This window comes from Camelus bactrianus, chromosome 5 (genome assembly GCF_048773025.1).
Source record: "Camelus bactrianus isolate YW-2024 breed Bactrian camel chromosome 5, ASM4877302v1, whole genome shotgun sequence".
Lineage (NCBI taxonomy): Eukaryota > Metazoa > Chordata > Mammalia > Artiodactyla > Camelidae > Camelus > Camelus bactrianus.
In genome coordinates, this window is record NC_133543.1 from 79,471,371 (window position 1) to 79,490,370 (window position 19,000).

The window sequence follows — 19,000 nt, forward strand, 5'->3', positions numbered from 1 at the left end:
TAATAAAGCACTAATCCGGACATTCGGGTCCAGTTAAACTTCAGGGGATGAATGCACTTGCCTCCCGCTCTCCATCAGAGCAGGGAATAAGTTCACCACCGTGCGTCCAGGATCCCCAACACAAGGCAGTCAGAGGATGCCACGTGCACGTGCCCTATGAGATTGCATTGGGTCTGAATATTCAAAACTCCAGTGTCCCGCCTTTGAATGGGCTGCATTCCACGGCAGAGTAAGAGCCCACGGCCCTGTGCATTGCTCCCCGTGTGTGCGTCCGCCTGCAGCCAGATGCTCTTTGGAGGACAGAGTGGGTAATTATGAATATTTTAAATGTGGGTGGTTGATCTATTCAGCATGTAACTGTGAGTGAAGCTACAGACCCTGGCCAGAATCTTCTTTGTGTTAGCCTGAATTTATCTGAGAATATTGAAGTCAAGAGCCACGGGGCTCTGTTTTCCCCTTCCCAGATATGCAAGGAAGAGTAGAATCCAGCCCTTTGCGGGGGTGGTGGGTTTTTAAGGCGGTAGGTGCAGGGATAATGCATAGATAGGAAACAGCTCTGGGGGACTCGAAAGGGGTCTTTCACTGGGAGGGACAAATGAGTGCTGTATTGACAGGGCAGGACTGTACTGGGGATTCAGGTATGCAGAGGTGAATTTTTTAGTAATAAGACACAGAGACACTAAAACCAAATTGGCAAAGAAGATTTTTTAAATTCTTACTTTGCCCCCCTCCCCCGCCCCAGCTTGGCCACCTCCTGACTGAGATGTTGGACTGTTAGGCCATCTCTGCAAGTCTCAGTTGTCTCATCACCATAATAGGGAGACTGGGCTAAACTCTCTCCCTAGTTCCTTCTTACTCTATCTATGATCCTGTGACATGTTCTTAAGATTTCGGATGAGCATGCACTCATATCTGCCTTCAAGGGAGGAAGTGACCTCTACAGCCCAAGAAAGGCTGTTATGGAGTGCCTAATAACCCAGCCAACACAGTCCTTAGTTGTAAGGCTATAAGCCAAGTATGTTATTATCTGTACTGGTGACACTGAGGGGATAAAAAAAGAGACGGAAGCAGGGGACACATGTGGTGCAGATTCTAAGTCTGAAGAACATCAGATGGGAGATATCGACATAGAGTGCACAAGTAAGAGGTGAAATCTGAACTAAAATGGCAGCTGAGCTTCAGAGGACGGGTAGGATTTGGATAAAGGAGAACGGATTAATAGGTCATTCCTGGTCTGAGAGTGAATCAGGCTCCTGGCAGGAAATAGATGACTCAATCAAATTGGGTCACTGAGGCGAGTTTAATAAAGAAGACATTTACACTGGGGTGGCCGAAGCTTAGGTCAATGAGCAGAGATGACACACTGCCCTGGGCTAGCAAAAGTGGGGAGCCATGACCACCCTAGATCTGACGAAGCAAGAGGTTGGAGTGGTTATCATAACAGAACATGTGTGTCTGAGAGGGGCTGATGGAAGCCAACCCATTGCAACTCTGCAAGCAGGAGGTGGGGGCATAAATAGCCAAATTCCATTCTCCTTCTGCCTTCAGTTTCCTTCTGGAGCCTCTGCCTGGCTAAGTTCCACTTGAAGATAAATGAAGGTCAGCCTCCTGGGGCACAGGTGGGAAAGGGATCTAAAGATACAAATGGAAGTTATCCAGCAGAGCAGATACACAAGTGGAAAGCAAAAGGAATGGTGGAGAACTCTCCATTGAAAGTCTTGAAGGCGGGAAGGGGACTGCACACACATGGTCACTGAGCAGCGTCCCTTGACTGCAGGAGCACCTTGGACTGCTCAGAGAGTCTGGGGATGTGTGAAGGAGACAGGAGAACACTTCTGAGCATTTCCTGGTGGCGGTGAGAGTGCCCACCACACCCAAACACTCCCACCTTCTCTTTCTGGAGGGACAAACTCTAAACACCGCTCATCCCCTCTATTTCACATTGGGGTTTCTGATGATTAAAATTTTTCAGTATTTATGTCACAACTATTTTGATCTGGAATGTTAGTAGCAACCTGGAGTATTGCTTTGCCTTTTCTTCCCTCCCCCACTCCAATAACTACAAATATTAAATATTTTAAGGCCTTTTCTCATGTTGCTCCCCATACATTTCAGTGAATCATTATTGTCTAGACACCAAAAGAAAGTCAGAAACCATTGCTGGAAGTGAAAATTCTTTAGGGATTTTTATTCAATAATAGAGCAATTAAATAAGACATATTATTGAACAATAGAAAGTAGTTTCCTTACAGTCTGCACACTTAGCAGACACGTCATTTTCCATCAAGTCAATGCTTAAGTTCAGGGTCATGTATGCTGAAAAAGCACTGTTTTATACATGAATACGTTACCTTTCTTCGAAAATGCTTAACACTTTAAGTAGAACATGAAATATTGAATTCCATATTAAAGCTACGATTTAGTATGTTATGATTATCTGCATATTTACCTAAATTGGGTAACAGGAACAAAATTGTTAAAGTATAATTACAATTCTTCTCATTTAACCAAAAGATACAACCTGAAGCCCTTCTGGGGTTCCCATCTGCCCAAGTTCAAAGCATGGTGGGTGTTTTTGTTCACAGGCTAATGTGGTGAGGTCATGGCAATGGCTAAATTCAGTTTACAATTTCTTCATCCTGTCAGCTTTAAGTTATGTAATCTGTACAAATGTTTATTTGTCAGGGATACACATTGTTTCAAACTTGGTGCATAAGGCTCTTAATATCATTAAAATTGTGCTGTTTCAAAAATCACACAATTTTGTACTGCACACAGTCTTGAATTTTAAATTTGCACTTATAATGCTACCTTATTGCATAAGCAGCATTTCCAGCTGCTGAACAACATAAGGAGGGTTCTGTGGAGGCCCCAGCAGGCCGTCAGGACCTTGCGGAGCGATGGGAATAGGGTGAGAGGAGAAGGCAAAGAAGGAGCCTAAGTTGACTCACGGGAGAAAAGGTCTGCTGTGTGTGTGTGCGTGTGCGTGTGTGTGGTGTGCATGTGCTTATCTGTGTGGATCTGTAAGTAGAAAAAGAAACAAACGGAAGGGATAGAGAATGAGAAAGAGACCCATGGGCCAGGCAGGATAACCGCAGAGGCTAAAGTCTGGGAAGATGGAAGAGAGATGCCGTGTGGGTGTAGTTCCCGGGTGGGATTTGCTTTTTGTCTCCTTTTCAAGAGACTGAAGTAAAGACTCATGTTATTATAGATTGTACTTTTTAAAGAGAGGTTTTAGGTTCACAGCAAAATTGAGTGGAAAGCACAGGGTTCCCATACCCTGCCTACCCACAGCCTCCCCGACTCTCAACATCCTCCACCAGAGTGCTTGTTTGTGATTCAGTTAATCCACTTGGACATGACCTTATCTCCCAGAGTCTGTACTTTACCTTGGTGCTGTATTGTCCACAGCACCAAGTAAATAGTGTTACATATTCACCCTTACAGTATTACACATAATCCTATTCAGAATCCTTACACTGCCCTAAACATCCTCGGTGCTCTACCTGTTCCTCACTTCTCATGTTATTATTTACTGCTTTTTGCTCTTGAATGTTGTGGGACTGGATCTTGCTGATCTGAGTGTTGAGATGCGAGAAAGAAGACCTAGATGTATTCAGGTTCTAGGTGTGGGCGGTGTAACCACGACAGACACTGAGAGCTACTGTGGGGCCTCGGACCCCAACAGAGCATCACCAGGACTATGCATCCAGGTCAGAGAAACCTCAGAGCTGGACCTGGGCAGGTCTGCATGCCAACAAGAGGGATGGGGAAGGCAGGTGCCGGAGAAGAGCAGGTGGGCACGACACAGGGTCCTTGAAGGCCCCACCTGCACACAGAGCTGTCACAACAGAAGGCACTCCTGGATTCCAGGTTTCACAATGCAAGGTCCGCTGAGGACATTTTCTTTAAGGCATCCATCAACTGGAAGTTCTCCTCCAGTAAAATAAATGGCAGGCCAACTTCTCTGGGCCTTAGAAAGAATAGTTTCTACTACCCCCAAATGCAACAGAATCCCTCTTCTGCTGACTACACTTCAATAAAAAAATAAATAAAAACAAAAACAAAAAACCAAACCAAACCAAACCAAACAAACAAAAAAGAATCTCTCTTCTGTATCCCACACTTACCCAGAAAGTTGGCTTATAATATAGAAATTATGGCCAAATAATCAGTCTATCATGTGACTATTAGACATGTTAGAACGTATTGGAACAAAGGCCCTGAGGGAACAGAATCACGAGTGTTAGCACAGTACGAGACTTCGGTGATAATTCAAGTGGCATCGTGGCATTGTGGCTGAGAGATGGCCCCTAAAGCCAGGCCGCCTGGGATCAGAACCCAGGTTTGCTGCTTTGTCCTGTGTGTGCCTTTGGGCAGTTTTCTTAACTTCTCTGTGCTTCAACTTTCTCATCGGTAGAAGAGGATAGTAATAGTGCTTGCCTCAAAGGGTTTTTGTGAGGCTTAAACAAAGTAATGCTTTAGTAATTTACTGGTATTTTAGTACAGCCTGTCCTACTGGACAGTGCCTGGCACATGGTGTGTGCTCTGGCAGTAGATTTTTAAAAAATACTCCAACCTTGTCATTTCACAGGTGAGGAAATTCTCCTAAATTTACTTCAAATTTTCATAGGGATTTCTTCAGTCCAGCCATAAAACCTTGCATTCATGAAGTCACTGGTATTGGAAATTCTGAGATTTTTGTAATTACCACTCAGTATCGCATGACGTTGTTACCTACAGAATGGTCTCTATGTTTAAATCTTCAGGTTGCTCCGTCGCTTAGTAAGATCACCGAAAATAGGCAGCGAACAGAAGTGAGCTAGTGGAAGGTTGGGGAAAAGCCAGGAGGAAGCTGGAAGGAGGCTCAGGAAGGCACCATCATTTCTTCTATAAAGATCTCCAGTGAATCTTCAGTTGGTGGGCACTGTTTAAAGCAGGGAGCCTCCCATCCCCTCCCACCTCGTATTAGACTTATTTTCTGAAATAAGGATGCAACTCACCCACATTGCAAGAGGCTCCACAAAACTCAGTCCAAACTGCAAGTCATGCTGAGGGGAGAGGAAAGTGTGAACATTCCCAGCCCCAGCTGGAGCACTCAGCAATGCGCCTGGTTTTCCTGTAGGGTTGGTGGAATCCACCTAATTAGTGAGGGTGAAGCCCTGGAAATCACTGGAGTGTTGTCATCTCTGCATGAGGTCTCCATAATTGTGCTGACATAGAACTGGATAGGCCCTTCGCAGTGCCTTTTGGTTAGAAGACGCTCATGTGTTATTACCTAGGACTAGATGTGTTGAGGAATGCCTCTCACTCCTGAATTTTTCTAACACCCGCTTTTTAAGTGGAATGAATTAAAGATGCATCGAACAGGCGTCTAGTGACTATAATGTGACCTCTGTAAATGATACTGTTATGAAGCAGAAAATATTAAGATTGACCCCAAATATGTACATTTATATTAAAACTGAACCTTGCATTTTGCAGGAATGATACTGTACTTTACAGTTTTCAGAATATTGTTATGTTATTCATTTTATTTTTATATATAACGTTTAAGATGAAATTTATAATTACACGCAAATACACAATTATACAATACATATAATATTGTGTAACATAATATATATCTGGCACAAGGCAGATTATTTTCTTACTCTTATTGTACAAATGAAACGCCTGAAAGTCAGAGTATGTAATATCACACAATAAAGGGTAGCATTGTAAAAACTCATTCATTCATTTGGTGATTTCATTTATTCATCACATATCCATTTGTGCTACTTCACTGGACCAGGAACAATTCTACGTTCTGGGGAGATAGAGAGAAAATCCCCAAAGACCCCACTTCTCCTGGAGCTTACATCTTAGTGGGGCAAAGAAGCACTAACCAAACAACGGAGAGATAACCTGAGGTGGTGAAAAATGTTAAGAGGAAAATACAATGCGTGATGGGAGAGAATGAATGACTCTTGCTTGGGGTGGTGACAGAAGGGCTCTCTGAGGAGATGGCACAGAGAGATCCAAGGCTTGAAGACAGTCAGAATCGGCCAAGTGAAGACCCTGGGATGGAGCATTCCACATGAAGGATCCTGGAAGACAGGTTCCAACTGTGTGCCTGAGGAAGGAAGAGCCAGGGTGGCTGGAGTCAGAGGATGAAGATGTCAGAGTCCGAGATTTTACCCTACTTACAAGCTCACAAATGAGCCTGTTCCTGTGGCAGGGATGAAGGAGACATGAGAGTCCTGGGTCAGACTCAGCACAGGCAGCAGCAGGAGCGTTGTGTTTGTGTCAGGTCCCTTTGTTCCCCGAGACCCATGGAGGCAAAACATTGATGGGCCGGGAGGTGCTTCATGCCAGGTGGGTTTGTGTCCAGCCAAGGAACACTGAGCTTGGGAACACACTGCTTTTTTTATAGCAGGTGATAAGCAAGGCTGCTCTTTGTCTTAGAGAGACACAGTGTCTCATCTGACTGACCTGAGTGGAGAGCAGCCAGGGCCTTGCATTCTCAGCACACCAGCAAGAACCCACACGTCGCTCAGGTCTACAGCAGGTGGCCTCTCCCAACGAGGCAGGCGGAGCGTGCAGACTTGAATTGTGCAGGACCTGATCTGGCCCTGGCTGGGATTTATTCAGAGATGGCTTGGGACTTCATTTACCAGTTGCTGGCTTTATACCAGTATTCACAGATACCTACAGGCTTTTTATTACTCTGCGTAGTAAGCAGTTTGGGTCCTGGCAGGAAACTGATGGTACATTTATGGGGTTAACCGAAAAGGGTTTTGTAAAGGGACTAGTTAGAGGTGTGGGGCAGGATCAGGGACACCAATAAGAGATGATGAGGGACTCAGGGACCACTGGGACCAGAGAGAGCTTGGAGCGTTGGAGAGGGATTGCCAGGTAGCCACTGCCAGCAAGACAGTGAGGAGGCAGTGCAGGAGAAGGGGCTGAGGTGCAGACGAATAATGCCCCAACCTCATTTCTCCTTCAAGTAGTAATCTCTCCTGCCTTATTTCCCACTGGACAAGCTCAACAGAAGGCTACAGGCAAGGAGCCCAATGTGGAGGTCAGCTCCAAGGGCCAGAGCAGGGCAGGGAAAGATAGAGAGTGGACTGAGACAGCACGTGGGGAAGGATCAGTGCACTGTTTTCATTTTTTTTTTTTTTTAAAGATTAGTAGAAATGACTCCATTTCCAGAATGACTAAATTCTAATAAAAAACATACTGTATTTACATTTATAAAAATCCCCCCCCGCGAATCTTATTTAAATTCACTTTAAAGATATATTATGAAAACCATTTAACTCTATTTTCAAAAATAATTTGTTTATAACATTAGGCTGACTCATCCAAGTTACTGACAGTGTTTGTGTCTGTTCTGTTAGCACTCAGAAAGAAGCCCTGGCCTAAGAGACAGGAAAGCTGGATTCTAGTCTCAAATTTGTAATTAACTGGTTATAAAATAATGGGGTTGTTAATGGTCTCTAAAGCCCTTTCTGGTTCACTGCCGTGTTTGAATACTGCATTTGATCAGGAAAGCGGGACTTTCTCTTACGGGGCAGAGTTGATTGAACTTTGTAATTAGCTTTGCCTTATTCTTTGCTTTTTAGTATAAATTCTGTTTTCTTTTAAATTCTCACTTAATCAAGATTCTTATATCTGTCCCCACGGAAATTCTGGTTTATTCAGATTTCTCTTAGTCAAAAGCAGTCCAGATTCATACATGATATGAGCTACTTCTCTTTCTTAATTTTTTTAGATGATATATAAAACTGAAGAAATGGAAAACAAATCTCTAGTTTTCTGTTAGAATGGAAACATGATACTGATGCTCACTGCAGCTCTTTGATCTAACACCATCTATGTGTCCAATGTAATTAAATGCTCACCACATGCGTGATTATTGCCTGAGCCGATACATTCTGCTAGGACGGGGCAGTCATTATTTTCACACACTGATGCTGCTGGAACCAGGGTCCTGAAGATTCACTTAAATCCAGGCCTTTGGAAACATTCTGAGGAGCAATTTATTTTATCAGATCTCTAAACTTTTACTTTAAAAATGAGAAGCTTCTTGTAGCCACAATGCTATTTAAACACAGGAAATCTCATGTAAGTCATCTGTCTTAAGATGACATGTGGAAGCAATTATTAACCCCTCAAGGGACACAGATATGCATGCTTCTCTTTATTTCTTTAGTGAGATTTATTATACAACTGAACTTTCATACTCAGACAGTTCTGGCAAAAAACATAGCAAGAAAACATGGGTAAAATGACTCTGGGCTTGACTGGTCCAGTTCCTGGTTTGGCAGGTTAGGAAGCTGATGTCTAGGGAAGCTGGCATGTGCTCAAGAGGACACAGCTGGATGGTGTGTCATCCAGGTTGGGTCTAGAACCCAGACCTACAGCTAAAAATATAGTTTTACAGATAATGCATGTATAACCTCTTGCAAAATATCAAATAACCAACAAAAAGCCATAGTCTTTCTTGACTGCTGTTCCAATTCCAAGTCCCAAAATAACACTGTTATCAATTGATGTGTATCCTCCAGACATTTCGCTGAATGTTTACACATGTGCATACAATGTACACATATTGTAGAAATATGTGTGTGTAGAAATCTATAATATTGTTCCATAGCTTCACATTTGGTTCTATAATATTGTCTATATTGAATATTTTTCTAGATCAGCACATGTTCACCTCATTCTTTTAAACTGCTGGCTAATTTTCTAAAATATAAATAAGCCATGGCATATGATGGACACTTAGATTGTTTCCATTTTTCCTCCATTACAAACAATGTTATGACACAGAACTGCTCAAAGGCTGGTGAGCGTCAGAATCACCAGAGGGGGCTTGTTAAAATAGATTCCTGGCCCTACCCCCGCATACTCTGATTCAGTAGTTCTGGGATAGAACAACCATCCCATTTCTAACAAGCGTTAGAAATGCTAATGTAAACATTCTCAGGGAATGCTGATGCTGTGGTCCGAGGACATACTTTGAGCCGCACTGCTGTGATGAATATCAATGCATAGACTTCCTGTGTGCAGTAGTGAGAGTTCCTGCAAGAGGGTGGGAGGAAGAGGTGTGTGTGAAGGATTTGCTGGGTCATAGGGGTTTTGCATTTACAATTTATAGATACTGAGAAATTATCCTCCAAGTTGATCATACTGTTTTGTCTGTTTGGATGTCCCCCTCAGCAGTCTATGAAGTATAAGGGCACTTGTTTCCCCACAAGCTCACCACCTTCGATGTAAACAAACTCTAGTTTGTCCTCAATACATTGGGAGAGAATGGTGTCTTGCTTTTCCCTGACCACGAAACTAGTGGGGCCAATCAGCATTTCATAACGTATAAGCCATCGTGATCTCCTCTTCTGTGAGTTGCGTATGATACCCTAAGCACATTTTAAAAATAGGCTGTTGTTGGTTTGTTCTTCTCATTGATTTATAATGATCTTAAAATATCTATTTCAGGTATTAATTCCTTGCCTGTTTTATGGATCTGAAAATGTTTTGCCCAGTGCTCTTTCTTCTATACAACACGGTTATTACGTTACTCCTAATTTTATAATGTTACCTGAATGGTACTGGTCCCTCTGAGGAACATAACAATTCCAGAATCAAACATTATTTTCCTTTTGGACCCTCAGTTCAAATCCTGTGACCATACTGCTGAGTTCTGGCTAGTGATCAACAAACTGTGGAGAACCCGAGAAAGGGAATAGGCTGGAGACACCCCAGCTCCCTTTTAGCCAAAGGAGATTCCATTGTGGAGGAGCGCCCTGACCCAGTTTAAGGGAGTAACACTCACATATGTAGTTGAAATAAAGCAACCTCCATCTTGTCGAAAAGAAATTACTGTAAGCTCCTGAGTAAAAGTTCTTCAAAGCCACTTTGACATAGGATTATTCTCTTTTGACATATTATAAACATTAAAGAAAAGTTAATGCCCATCTGGACAGTGAGTTTTTGCCAATTGCTACCACCACCAGCTGCAAAACTACACTGACTACAAGCCATCCAGCTGCCACGCATACCCGGTGCCAAGAGGGAACGAGTTGCCAGCGCTGCTTCAAGTGGCTGGGCTGGTTTGCAGCCAGGATTTGAGGGAGGATGTGCTGTGAAACACAGTAGTCACGACTCGGATTTTCAATGAGTGTTATTTGTGTTTGCTTTTTTTTCTGGTCATCCACGGTGGGAGGCTGCTGGGGACACCATCCCTTTCCTGGAAATGGCAGCAAAACATGTTGATCCTTCTTCCTCTGCCTTTTATGTACTTGCTGGCACCCTCAGCATTCATATTCTGCTTGTGTGCAGTCATTAGCTGGAACCGCCTGGAGCTGCGGAAAATGGTGTCGTCTCTCCAAGACTGAGTTTCCCCAGTTCCTAATCTCTCTCCCCATCCCTGACAGCACCCCTTTCCTTTTTTTTCCCCCCTTATTTGTTTGGCATTTACTGTCTCACAAAATAGTGAAAAGAAACTGCTTCCTCTGCTAGTAGTCTTCCTAGAACTATTCTTATATTGTCCTTTTATTTATGCACGTGGGTCCCAAATACTCCTGTATGAGGGTTTCCCCTCAGCAAAGAGAGAGTTCTTCCTTTTAGGAGCAAATCATTTTCCAGTTCAGGAGATAAACTCTCCATTGACATCTGTAGTACATTGTACTGGTGTTCACCAAATACTCTCTTTTCTTTCCCCATTGTGTTTTTTTCCATGGGTGGATTGATTATTCATCTCCTCTTTGCTGAATTCAGGAGAGACCATGTGATTTGGGTTGGCCGATAAAATATGAGCAGAAGTGATACGTGTAATTTCCATGCAGTAGTTTTGAGAGCCAGCTTGATGTTCGAAATGTCTCTTTTCCCTTTGCCGGAAGAACAGCAATGCCTAGATGAGTCTGCTCCGACAGCCTAGGTCCTGGGATGAAAATGTGAGCAGTGCGACAGCTGACCCTTGATGGACATATAGTGTTAGTAAAAGCAAAACTGAGCCATTGAAAGCCACCAAGATATTTGGGATTACTTGTTACTGCAACATAGCTTAACCTAATGTGACTGCTACAATACCCTTTCATTTATATGTCTCTACGAAAAAAAGTATTCTAACATGTTGAGATTACTTAGAAGAACATGGAATAAGAAATCTAAGAAAGTTATCCCTAAAAGTAGGCAGTGCTGCTTGCCTGCCAATGTCTATCTGACCAGGTTCACGTGGGATCTTAGACTGTGAGACATTGCAAGCATCTTAGAGCTCTTCTAAGTAAGTCTCTCATTTTGCATATAAGGAAACTGAGGCTCAGAGATGTTAAGTGAAACACTTTAGGTCTGATAGCTGGTTACCGGAAGGACGTGGCCCAGGCCAGCCTCCCACTCCTGTGCTCTGTCAACAGTGCCTTTTCCTGAGGCTTTCAGATCAGCTAGCACTGGGAAAAAGATAAGAGAAGATTCTTAAATACAAATTTTCTATCATTTTATTTAAAATATTTCTGTAAAACTTAAACATATTTCATATTAAACTTCCATCTGCCCACTTTAAACCCCAGATTGTCTCCCATTCCCTGTACTACTTATATTAGGTGTTCATGTTGAGAACACTTAATGTTACCAAAATGAAAAGCAAGGTGAGAGAAGCAAATTTACTATAAAGGACAATTATAAGAGGTTTTTCTTTTAGGCACTCTTGCAAGATACCCACATTCATGATCTTCTTCTTTCTACCGTACAGTCAAGAGGTTTACTCCTTAATAATTACAGAAGCTGATACTCATGTAACGCTTACCATGATTAAAGCTCCGTTCAGAGGGCTTTCGATCCTTTTACACACTTAGTCCACACAGCAAACTTGTGAGGTGTTACTATCATTCCTCATTTACAGATGGGGAAACAGAGGCACAGAAAAATTCAGAACCTTACCCGAGGTCACACAGTCGGTGAGTGGCAAAGCCGGGACAGTTCCCAGAATGACCACGAGACTGATGATGGTAAAAGTGACAACAGCAGCAACAACCACCATGTAAGCATCGGGTAATTGCTCCAGAAGGGAGTTGTGCATCACTTTACGTTCTTCATTTGTGGTCCCTAAAACAGGTATTACAATAACTTAGAAAGTTGAAGCTTAAAGACATTAAGCAGCATGCCCCAGGTCACAGAAATGGTGAACCTAAGTTCAAGGCCAGACTCGTCTTACTTCAAAGTCCGTCCTCCCTTCACTGCCATGGTGCTTTTCCCTTCTCATGTCATCTCTAGAAAAAAGTAGTGAGACAGAGAAAAGGTGGTGTTTTTAGCAAATGCTTACTGCTTAGTGTATCAAATAGACTAAGATGAATAACAGTGAGGTCTTTATTACCTGGAAACATAGACTCTGAGCAGAATAGTTGGAAGTGAGGAAGGGAAAACAGTCATGGGCGAGTGTTTGGACCAGGTGTCCAGTGATGTCTTCTTTCACCCTGAGTCTCTGTGATGCTAATCCTCATGATATTTCTTAGGAAAGTTGCTCTTTCTAAATTGTGAAATAGAGGTACAGAGCATTAAAGTGCTCGGGCGGTGTAACTGTGATGTCACTTGTGGGGCTGGTAGTAAAACTAGAGTCTTTTTACCCAGGTATCATGTTCTATATGATGGCTTTCACAGTTTCGACTACGTGGGAATGTCTTTTGCAGAGATTTCCAAAGCCTGACTGGAACTTTCTGCCACTCTAAGTGTTGAAACCATTTTTTTTTTAAAGAAATACTGGGAAAAAAAATTAAGTTGTGTGTATGTTTAAATTTTTAGTTAACGGCAGCTCAGGAAGTAGTTACAGAAGGACACGGATTCAGTTTGTGAGTCACTGCTTATTAAAGTTCAGGGCACAGTCATGAGCTTCCTGAGTCCCTCAATTTGTGAACAGGGTGGTGGGAAGATTCTACCCTTGTTTTTTTGTTTGTTTGTTTTTTACCCCCACATCTCTAGGATGGGAGAGAGAGGAAAAGTTTAGAGAGCACTGGAGGCTCTAGAGGAAACAGGTTGCATTAGTCAGTATGGTTTAAAATAATGACTTAGATAAGATAGAAGTTATGTCTTCCTGCCTCCGAGTCTAGGCGTTAGCAGTCCTGGCCTGGGGGGTGTGGGGACTCTGTGGTGTCAGAGACCCAGGCCTTCCCTCTTAACTCCACCACGCCTGGGATGCTGCCTTACCCTGTCACCCAAGACGGCTTAGCACATACCCACAGCTCAGCCCATGGAAATGGGGGAAGGGGGCTGGGAGACGGGATGCCACTTTCTTTTTGGGGGAACGTTCTGGAAATTGCATTCATTCCTTCTATTCATGCCATTTGCTATAATTTGGCTACAAAGTCACGCACGTTCAACTCCAAACGGGAGGGGAATTAGAGTCTGTATTCTGCGTGCCCAGATGCTGAGATAAGATGTTTTCACTCTGGAAGAAGGGGAGAAGGAGAGATGTTTGGGGACAATATCAGCTGTGTTCCCTCTTCTAAGCCATGTCTCCACCACCTCAAGGAGTCCCCGAGGCCCTGCTCCATCATAGCTAAGTTCATTACTCTCGTCTTTTGGGTGCTTAAGCATCCCTTTTGTAAAGTGACACCTTTTTAGAAAGGCTTACAGAGTCTAGTCGTGGAGGAGTGGGAGGTCCAAGGAAGCACCGTCCAACAACCAATCGTGATTAATAAATGTCTCCTATCCTTAACTGACCTTTCTTGATAGACGTAGAAAGATCCTATCATAATCCAGAGGGATAGTTTAAATTTCCCTTTCCCTTCCTACTGGCTTTCTATCCTTGAAAGTTTCTCCCAAAAAAAGAAAGAAGCCTCAAATTAGCTTCTTACTTCCTACAACTCCTTCCCTCCACCCCCATCCCTCACCCCCATCAAACAAGACAAAACGAACAAAAAAACTCTGGCTATTTAACCTCTCTCTCTCTCTAGTGTCTCCATTTTTAAATTATGTATTTCAACTATATTTCAATAAATCTGTTCTCCCTGTACGCAAGAATTTCTCCACTTGAAAGGCAGCAAGTCAAGGCGGGGATGGGAAATACAGGTTTTCCTGTATCCAGTTGGAGATGAAAGTAAAAAGAGAGTGCCCACCATGCTGATCTTGCCATGTGTACTCCCCAGTCCATTTTCCACCCAGAGGTAGCCAAAATAACTTTTAACAAATATAAATTAGGAGCATGTCCCTCCTCTGCTTAAAATACCTCACTAGCTTCACACTGTACTTGGAGAAAACCGCTTTCTTTGCTGCGTGTGCGGCTCTGCTCGCCCCGCCCCACTCCAGGGCCCCCACACCCCAGCCCACCTCCCCTTGGCTTTTCACCGAGATCTTTCCTGCCTGAAAGTTCCACATCTGCTGCCACCTCGCCTGAAATGTTCTCCCTCAACTTGGGCCGTTCTTTGTTTTTCAATTCTCTAAACGGTTGTCTCTCCAGAGATGACTTTCCTAGCCTTTCAGTCTGTAACAAAGCAGCTTTACTTCCTGTCATGGGATGACACACATTTACAAGTGATGTTATCTGTTTAGAGCCTGAATTCCTCACTAGATCATAAGCTCCAGGGAAGCGAGGCGCTACTTCACCACCGCCGCCCTTGCCGTGCGGCCGGGTTTCTGCGGTGCTGGAGGATGAAGTTCTCCCTGCAGCTTCTTGTGAAGCTGTGCCACCCGTCCATCAGTGAGATAGTTTCATTACTTTTTCCGCGGAGGATGCAGAGCCTGCACTCAAATCTTGACTGGTTAGAAAACACGTCCCCTCTCCCTGCTGCTTTTCCAGCAGCTTTCTGCTCCATTCTGAAGCCTAGGACATGTTACCCAACAGCCTAGCTACTGGTCGAGAGACGTCATGTGTGAAATAGGAATGCCAAAGCTTACTCTTCCCTTCTCAGGGCTGGTGAGGCCCCAGTCACTAGCATGTACCCTAACCCTCTGGGGTGGTGTGGTGTGTATTGTCTGCACTTTCACTGTCATACATATTGGTCAGGGTTCTCCAGAGGAACAGAGCCAGTAGGATATATCTATACATAAACATCTATATCCACTATCTCTTGTATCTATGTCCATATCTATGTCTTTATCTATAGAGAGATTTTAAGGAGTTGACTTATGTGATTATATAGGCTGCAGTCCTGAATCTGTAGGTTGGGTCAGCAGGCTGGAGACCCAGGGAAGAGCAATTCATGTTGCAGTTCAAGTCCAGAGTCATCTGCTGCAGAATTCCATCTTGCTCAGGGAAGGCTGGTCTTTTGTCCTATTCAGACCTTCTACTGATTGGATATGGCCCACCGACATTACAGACAATCTGCTTGACTCAAAATCCACCAATTTGAATTTTAATCTCATCCCAAAACATCCTCACAGAAACATCCAGAATAATGTTTGCAGTGGGGCCCAGTCAAGATGATACATAAAATGTAACTGTCATAGTGTATATACTTTTTCCTTGGGGGGAAGAAAAACTTCCAGTGTTCTTTTGAGAGCAAGGAGGTCCCCAAACCAAGAGCCAGAGGAGTATGGCTGTGGAGGAAGGAGCAGGGAGGGAGTGTGCCCAGAGCCCGAGGGTGTCTTTGACCAAGGCAGAGATGAGACAGGTGAGACGAGTCTCAGGGGAAGAAGATGGGGAGAAGAGGGAATACGGGGGAGAGACAGAGGCCCTGAGCGTGGGGAGCAGTGGGCTCCACCACCTTTCAGGCTCAGAGGTTGCTCCCTCTGCTCTCTGCCTGTCTGTAGGCAGACTCCCCCCACCCCCACTCCATATTTAGTGATCAGCCCATGGCTCCCTGCCACTAGGCTTATTTGGAAGCAATAGATAAATGTCAGCACTTAGAAGCTATGAAACGTCCTAACTGGCCCCCCTAGACTAATAAACATAAAAAAAAATCCTGATTCAGGCAGCCTGATGGGCTCATTGGTGAGAGGGAGATAAAGTTTCCCTTCAGGACATTTATAATTTACATAATAAAAAGCTTTTCACCTTCCAGTCAAGGAGCAAAATTAATTACCATGGCCCTGTTACCTCTTGGAACATGTTTTGCTTAAACTGGCAGGAACAGTTTGTGAACTCTTACATGAGGGGTGGGGGCCCGGGTGGGGTGCTAGTGCAGACTGGGCAGAGAGGAGGGGAGAAAGGCACCCCACAGCTCACTTTACGGGGGGCCTGGAGTGGGCGTGCGGAGGGTGGGGGTGGCTCTGCATTTAACAAAGACATTTGTGGCCTGACCTGTCCTTTCAACGCATTCAGCACCAAATAATGTGCTAATGATAATGGACTCAGCAATCTGAGGCTGTAATCACCTCCCCTCGGACAGATGTTGAATGGACAGTCACCAGAAGGGTTGTCTCGGTCATATCCTTCAGTCATGTCTTGTCCTCTTCTCTTTTGGGCACCATTTCAAATAACAAATAGAAAAGCTGGTGTTCCAGTGCCCCTGGTTCCGAAGATATATGGACAGCCTGAAGTCCTTTGATTAGGGAACCATATCTGATATCCATACAGGGTCTCTCATTCCAAATTCCCCAAGCCCTTCTGAAAGCTGACAGCGTTAACCTAATATCATTAATTCTCACCACTCTCCTGTGAGGGAAGCAGGTGGCCTGCATTATTTTAGATCTTTTGCAGATGGAGAGATAGAAGTGATGGGAGGTTAAATGGTCCGCTTTCCACTGAGGAGCTGGGCACAGAATTCAGTGTCAGGTCCACAAGGTTATAGGGTCTCCTGGTAGACCAGAAACCTCAACCGAGGGTCTCTGGGAAGCGGGGAGGGGCTGTGGTGGTGAGGATGGGAAGTCAGAGCCTCCTGCTTACCTTTTATGAAGGAGGAACCATTACGGAGTTAATTTTTACTGTTATTTTATAGTAATTATAACATAACACAGGATTACGAAGGGAAATAGCAGAAGTCACAGCTACAGGTATGTTTTCCACCTGCTTTAGTTAAGCCTGGTTTCCTGTCTTGGGTAAACAGAGTATCCACAGGCAAGTAAAGTGGCTGCTTTTATTCAAAAGTTCAGAATCTTGAGGGGAGAGCAGGACGTGTGAGCAGTCAGCCATGTGGACCAGCATCCACTACAGAGACCCTCGGCCCCTCCCTGCCTCTCACAGTCACTTCGGCTTCTGTGTCCCCTCCTTGGGTTTACATGTCTTTAGCCCTTTCTGGAATCTAGAAGCTGCAAGATAACCTGTATTTTTTGCTCTCCAGGGAATGGTTAAGTTAAAGTCGCCTCAGAACCAGTTTTATGGGGAAGGGGGCAAAAATCGGTTCAGTCAAGTTGGGAGCAGCTTTTCCCCCCTCCGACTTTCAGCGTGTTAGGTATTATGAATGAACTGACCAACGGAAGTGACAGGGTCTGACTGCTGGGACTGGGCTGCCTTTTTGATCGGAATATAAAATGGAGGCTGCAGAGAGTTTAATTATGGTTTTACTTTGGAAAATATTGCTTGCTGTTTCTAGTAGAAAACACACAAGTTCCAGCTATGTCCTGAGAGACAGGACAGCCTACTGGGTGAGACCACGGGCTCTGCGTGTTCTGCTGGCACCTGCTGTGTGCCTGTGGGGGTCTTTCTCATCTGTGCAGTGGGCACCATAAAGGCATGTGCCTTCTAGAGCTTCTGTGAGGACTAAGTGAGTCAATGCACATAAAACACGCAAGACGCTGCTGGGTGCCTAGTAAGCACTCAATAAATAAATGTTAGCATTTTAAAATTCACAATAGTTGCAACATACTCTTTTTTTAGGGGGAGAGTTTTCTTCATATCTGATTCGATCCACAAATGGTTAAGTCTCATTTGCAGGTTAAGATGACCAAAATAACTAGTTCAGTTGTACTAGGATCTGTTATTGCTGGTAGTTTAGTGGCCAGGTTGGATTAATTGTGCAATAATAAGATATTACTACAAACTGTTTGCAAAACATGTATGAGTCAACTCATATAGATCTGACTACTGTGATTTCTTTCACCCATTTATTTATTTACACATGAGTGCATCTAGTCATTCAAAAACCATTAGGCATCTAAAAGGGGGAACAAAGACTCATAAAATCTGATTTCACCCCTCAGGAAGCCCTGGGATGGGAAAGATACAGACAGGTAACACCTGCCAGGTCTTTGTGAGAAGGGCCCAGCGTGCCCCAGGTAATGAAGGAGCCCCTTCCAGTAGGAGGAAATGCTGAAGCTGAGGCTTGGTGGAGAAGTGGAGTTAGGAAGGAAAGAAGGAGCATTTCAGAAGGAGGAAAAAGCAGGCACTACCAATATGGAAAGGGGGAGAGTCTGAGTGGGCAGGCAGCTGGGGGATGACTGCAGTGGGACATACGCAGGGCAGAGGGGCAGAGGGGCAGGGAAGGGCTACGGGTCCCCGCTCCTGCAAGGCCTCTGTGCCCTGGGGAGTGTAGACTTCATCTCCAAGGCCAGAAGGCTCTGGGGGGAGGGAGAAGGAGAGGTGTGCAGGAAGGGGAAGAAAGATGACCTCATTATGAACCAGATTGCTTTCCAGCTCCCCTTCAAGCCCTCGCACCAGGCCCCGATCAAGAGGGAAGAAGGGCAATCACTGTAGAGATGGTGAAGAGTACGAAAGTTCCCTGGGGAGATTCGAGCCTGTTCTCTTCCCTCCACCCCTTGACCCTTGAGAACCACCTTCCCCAGCGATGGGAGACAGGGAAGGATTTCAGCACGGCAGGGTCACACTTGGTGGGGCATATGAGAACATCACTGGGATTGCAGTGTGGTTGATGGACTAACACACGGATCAGGGGCAGATGAGCATGCGGTCATACAAATTCAGGCAGAGGGGCTCGGGGGGAACGAAATAAGAAGCATTTAGAAAATAATCGCTCTTTATGGCCTCTTGGACATGGGGTGTGGGAAGAGATCGCGTCATCCATTATCCTTAACAAAGGTAAGGCTACAGGACAGGAAGCAGTTTACTTTTTATTTTGAGATGCTGGCAAGACTTCCCAAGGATACAGTTCAGTATCAGTTCCAAAAAATGGATATGTAGTTTAGGAGA

General features: G+C 44.4%; 1 protein-coding gene across 12 annotated transcripts in view; it reads left to right on the forward strand.

Moving 5' to 3' along the window:
* Window positions 1-19,000, forward strand: part of FTCDNL1 (formiminotransferase cyclodeaminase N-terminal like) — a 139,582-nt gene that overhangs the window by 61,162 nt on the left and 59,420 nt on the right. The window contains exon 6 of one of the 12 annotated variants that reach the window (XM_074364208.1): window positions 4,770-5,662. The exons of the other annotated variants lie outside the window; for them this stretch is intronic. Within the exon in view, the coding sequence (XP_074220309.1) occupies window positions 4,770-4,786 (17 nt within the window). The 3' untranslated portion in view covers window positions 4,787-5,662. Of the gene's footprint in view, window positions 1-4,769; window positions 5,663-19,000 lie in introns of those variants that run through there. 12 annotated transcript variants of the gene reach the window in all.